This window comes from Kryptolebias marmoratus, linkage group LG11, assembly GCF_001649575.2.
Source record: "Kryptolebias marmoratus isolate JLee-2015 linkage group LG11, ASM164957v2, whole genome shotgun sequence".
In the NCBI taxonomy this organism is placed as follows: Eukaryota; Metazoa; Chordata; class Actinopteri; order Cyprinodontiformes; family Rivulidae; genus Kryptolebias; species Kryptolebias marmoratus.
Window position 1 is genome coordinate 1,771,975 of NC_051440.1, and position 3,756 is coordinate 1,775,730.

The window sequence follows — 3,756 nt, forward strand, 5'->3', positions numbered from 1 at the left end:
ATATGAACATTTTGATCCTGAAAGGAGTGTCCCTTATCCTTGAGGTGTAGGTGGACAGCTGAGTCCTGTCCCGAAGAGGTGGCTCTCCTGTGTTGAGCCATGCGTCTGTGGAGAGGTTGTTTGGTCTCTCCAATATAAAGGTCAAAAAGTGAGTCAGACAAACAAGGATTCTAACGATTCTTTCTATTTAATATCTGCTGATCATAATAAGTGATAAAAAGTCCCTAATATGTTGAAAACTGTTTTGGGTTCGAGATTATATTGCTTTACTCTTCTTGGAAAGAAAAAGATAATTGCAAAGACGAGAGAAAGAAGTAGTTCTGCAGTTGATCACTAACAAAAACAAAAAAATCTCTGAAATCCAGAGTAATTTACTGGAAGTCATTTCTTGTGAGTAGTGTAGAACATAATAAAACATTTTATCCTATGAATAGAAATTGCTCATGTACTGAATCATAAATAGTAAATTCCTTTTTTTCTGTCTGTTTTGTATTTGATCCTAAAGGTATAAGGACTACAGAGAACCTCCATGGTCTTCCACACCATATGACATCTCCAAGGAATTCTGGGCAGTGCTAGCTGTGCGGCTGGCTTTTGTTATTGTTTTTCAGGTAATATAAAGCTCAAAAGTGGGTGGGGTGTACATCATTGGATGGAAAAAGTCTAGTATTACACCAGACTTTTTCAACACCGGAGTGACATGCAGAAATCTCCTGCATGCTGCAACAAATGGGTCTGTGCATGGTTCAGCTATAGATTAGGCAGTCGAGTAAAGGGCTGTTACACAGAACCTTTACCAATTCGACCACCTTGGATCAGCTCTGGTTCAAATTTTAAAATAGCTTTACTTGTCAAACCTGTTCGAAATTATTTTACACTGAATATAAATACGTGAAAACCCAGTTTGCAACGTATGATTTGCAAAAGTAAACAAAACATTTTGATGCTCACACCTAATGGGAAAATTGATTTGAAGAGTGACTATATTCTAGGTTGGGGGTGTCCTTTTTCATTACTTTACCACATTTCAAAAAGAATACTTGTACTAAAATCTGGATTGCAGCTTTCACAAACACGACCCATTTCTTTTCAGTCAGCTGGGTCATAACCTGGCTAGAAGTGATGACGAGTGGCAAAGAAGAAACTTCCCGCTTAGATAGAGGGTAAAACTTAAATCAGAATGGTGTTCCTGGTTTGAAACTGAGTCACCTTGATGTTCATTTGTCGTTAATTTCAATGTTATTTCATGGTTACCAATGGCAACCACGGAGAAAAGAGCAAAGAAACAAAATTTCACAGAGGCAAAAATCAATGTGCTGCTGAGTGAGGTGGAGAACAGAAAAAATATCATTTTTGGGAGCCACAGCAGTGGCGTTACAAATAAAAGGAAGCGTTGTGAGCAGCAACACGTCGTTCCCACTGTTAATTCAGTGAGTGGGACAGAGAGGACCGTGGGTGAGGTGAAGAAAAAGTGGTCAGATTTTAGAGTGGAGGCAAAAAATGCAACTAACCGGCCACCACCAGAGCATGTCAGCCACAGGTGGAGGCAAGGGCGTACCCGAACTGACACCTTTTTGAGAGAAGGATGGGCTGTGTCGTGCCGAAACGTGATCTGTCAAAAACTGATCAGGCGATATGATAAAGTCGATTTAAGATTAAAGTTTGATTATGGAGTGAAATTAAATATCTGAGAGGAATCACAATGTAGTGTGGCTTTAATTCCCCACTTCACCATCGGTGTCACCAGTTTCCCGTCTTCAAAAGCGTACGTGGTATGTATGGCTCAGAGTTGGCGTGAAGCACCACACATTTTCCTGTCAAGTTTGTGTTTTATAGATCACAAACTTTGCGTGGAAAGTGATGTACACAAGTTTCAGGCCCCCGTTTTGTGCGTATGCTAGTTTTATAAATGAGACCCCAGGCCTCTCCTTAAGCCCCAAAAAGTTCTTAAGACATTTGTTCACAAACTCTGTAGGTGGTGGACTTTCTGAGCCCTCTAGCAGACCCTCATGTTAAATATTATTCTGCCTAATGTGCAACTCCAAGTCTTCAAATTTGTTGCTCAAATCATCTACCACCACGGACAGCTTTACCTGATTACATGCTTACATGCTAGTTAGCTGGTCACTATGCTCGTTAGACACTTTCTCAAGATCAGAAATAGTTCCACTTTGCCGAGCAACTTTTTCTTAAAGCAGTTTTGAAGCAGCTGTTACTTCCTTCTTAACCAAAATTGATATCAAGTTCAGTGCTAATTTCACCTCATAGGTCATCTATCATTACCTTGATGTGCTACAGCATATCCTCATATTTGGCTCTTCAGGGAAGTCTAGCTCTGAGGCCTGGAGGCATGAATTATTTTTTGTCCAAAGACTCAACATTTATCCAGACAGGGCATAAAGGTTGTGACAACTCCTCAAACATGTAGCCCTGGCACATGATGGACAGACTTCAAATGTCAATTAAAATATATTATAACCACTTTCCCTCAGAGCTTCCAATGAACACACCCCATGTATGTTCATCGAAACCACCCAGTTTTAAGTTATTTAAATGACTATTATGTATTTTTCTTATTTTTTAACAAAAAAGTACAAACAAATTTATTTATATCATATATATATATATATATATATGATTTCAAATCGAGTTACTCATTAATTTTACGCCTTTTTTTTTCTTTGCCAGAATGTTGTGATGCTGATGAATGATATTGTCGACTGGTTAATCCCAGACATCCCCAAAGATATCAGCCAGCAGATGCACAAGGAGAAGATTCTGCTGGTTGACCTCTTCATGAAGGAAGACCAACGAAAAGAAGACCAACGCTTGATCAATATACGTGAGACTGGGGACTCATCAGGCATCGAGGCGTACAGGAGGAGCAACAACAGCAGCAGTTGTGCACGTGTGCATCTTTCTCCACAAAAACCAACAGCTCCAAAACAGTCTGATGTCAGTATCAAAAGTTTTCATAAGTCAATCTCAGCAAGTCAAAACTTGGCAGGAACTTATTTGTGCAGGTCAATATCAATTAACTGTTTTTTTTTTTTTTTTGTATTGTTTTTGTCCAGAACATTCCAACAACTGGGAGAGCAGCTGGCTTAACATGTGTGACAAAACAAAGGTGTGCTCAGATTACTTGATTTGTATGGATCGTTGTGAACAATGTTAGTCCATACGAGCTTCTTCAGCATTAATTTACTCATAAACTTGTACTCAGCTTTGCATGCATTTAAATCTGTTAATTCTTATCAATATTTCCTACCCAGATTATTGTATGAAATTTATAAATGTGTAAAAGAATAAACTACACTATGTATTAATGTTTGTGTTAAATGGACTGCATTTATTGTTTCCATCAAAAATGCTTAACTGTGACAGCTGCATTAAATGTTCTGTTAAAATGAGGTGTGAACACTGAGTCTTAAATGGCTGCTAAAATCTGCAGAAGAAGCAGAAACTGAGCTGTTAAAACTAATGGAGAACATAAGCTAAAAGCAGCAAAATACTAGCTAACGCTAACAGCAAAGGTTTACTAAAAGGCTACCTAGAAGCTAAAAGTATCAAAATAGTTAAGAGTTAAAAGAAGCAAAGCCTAGCAAGAAGGTAAAAGTATCAAACAGCTGGCTAAAAGCTAAAAGTACGAGGTATGTAAGAAGGATTTCAGCTCCACAGAACAACAAGCAGTCTCCTTCATTCAGTCCAAAGGTTTTGAAGTGAACTACAACACTGAAGAGTGTCACCCTCTGTCCT

The 3,756-nt window shown here is 38.6% G+C and overlaps 1 protein-coding gene across 1 annotated transcript in view; it reads left to right on the forward strand.

Annotated features, from left to right (window-relative positions):
• Positions 1-3,339, forward strand: part of LOC108250024 (anoctamin-1) — a 58,114-nt gene extending 54,775 nt beyond the window's left edge. The window contains exons 20-22 of the mRNA XM_017439700.3: positions 506-611; positions 2,689-2,955; positions 3,075-3,339. Coding sequence (XP_017295189.3) covers positions 506-611; positions 2,689-2,955; positions 3,075-3,146 — 445 coding nt within the window. The 3' untranslated portion in view covers positions 3,147-3,339. The remainder of the gene's footprint in view (positions 1-505; positions 612-2,688; positions 2,956-3,074) is intronic.
• The last annotated feature ends 417 nt before the right edge of the window (positions 3,340-3,756 follow it).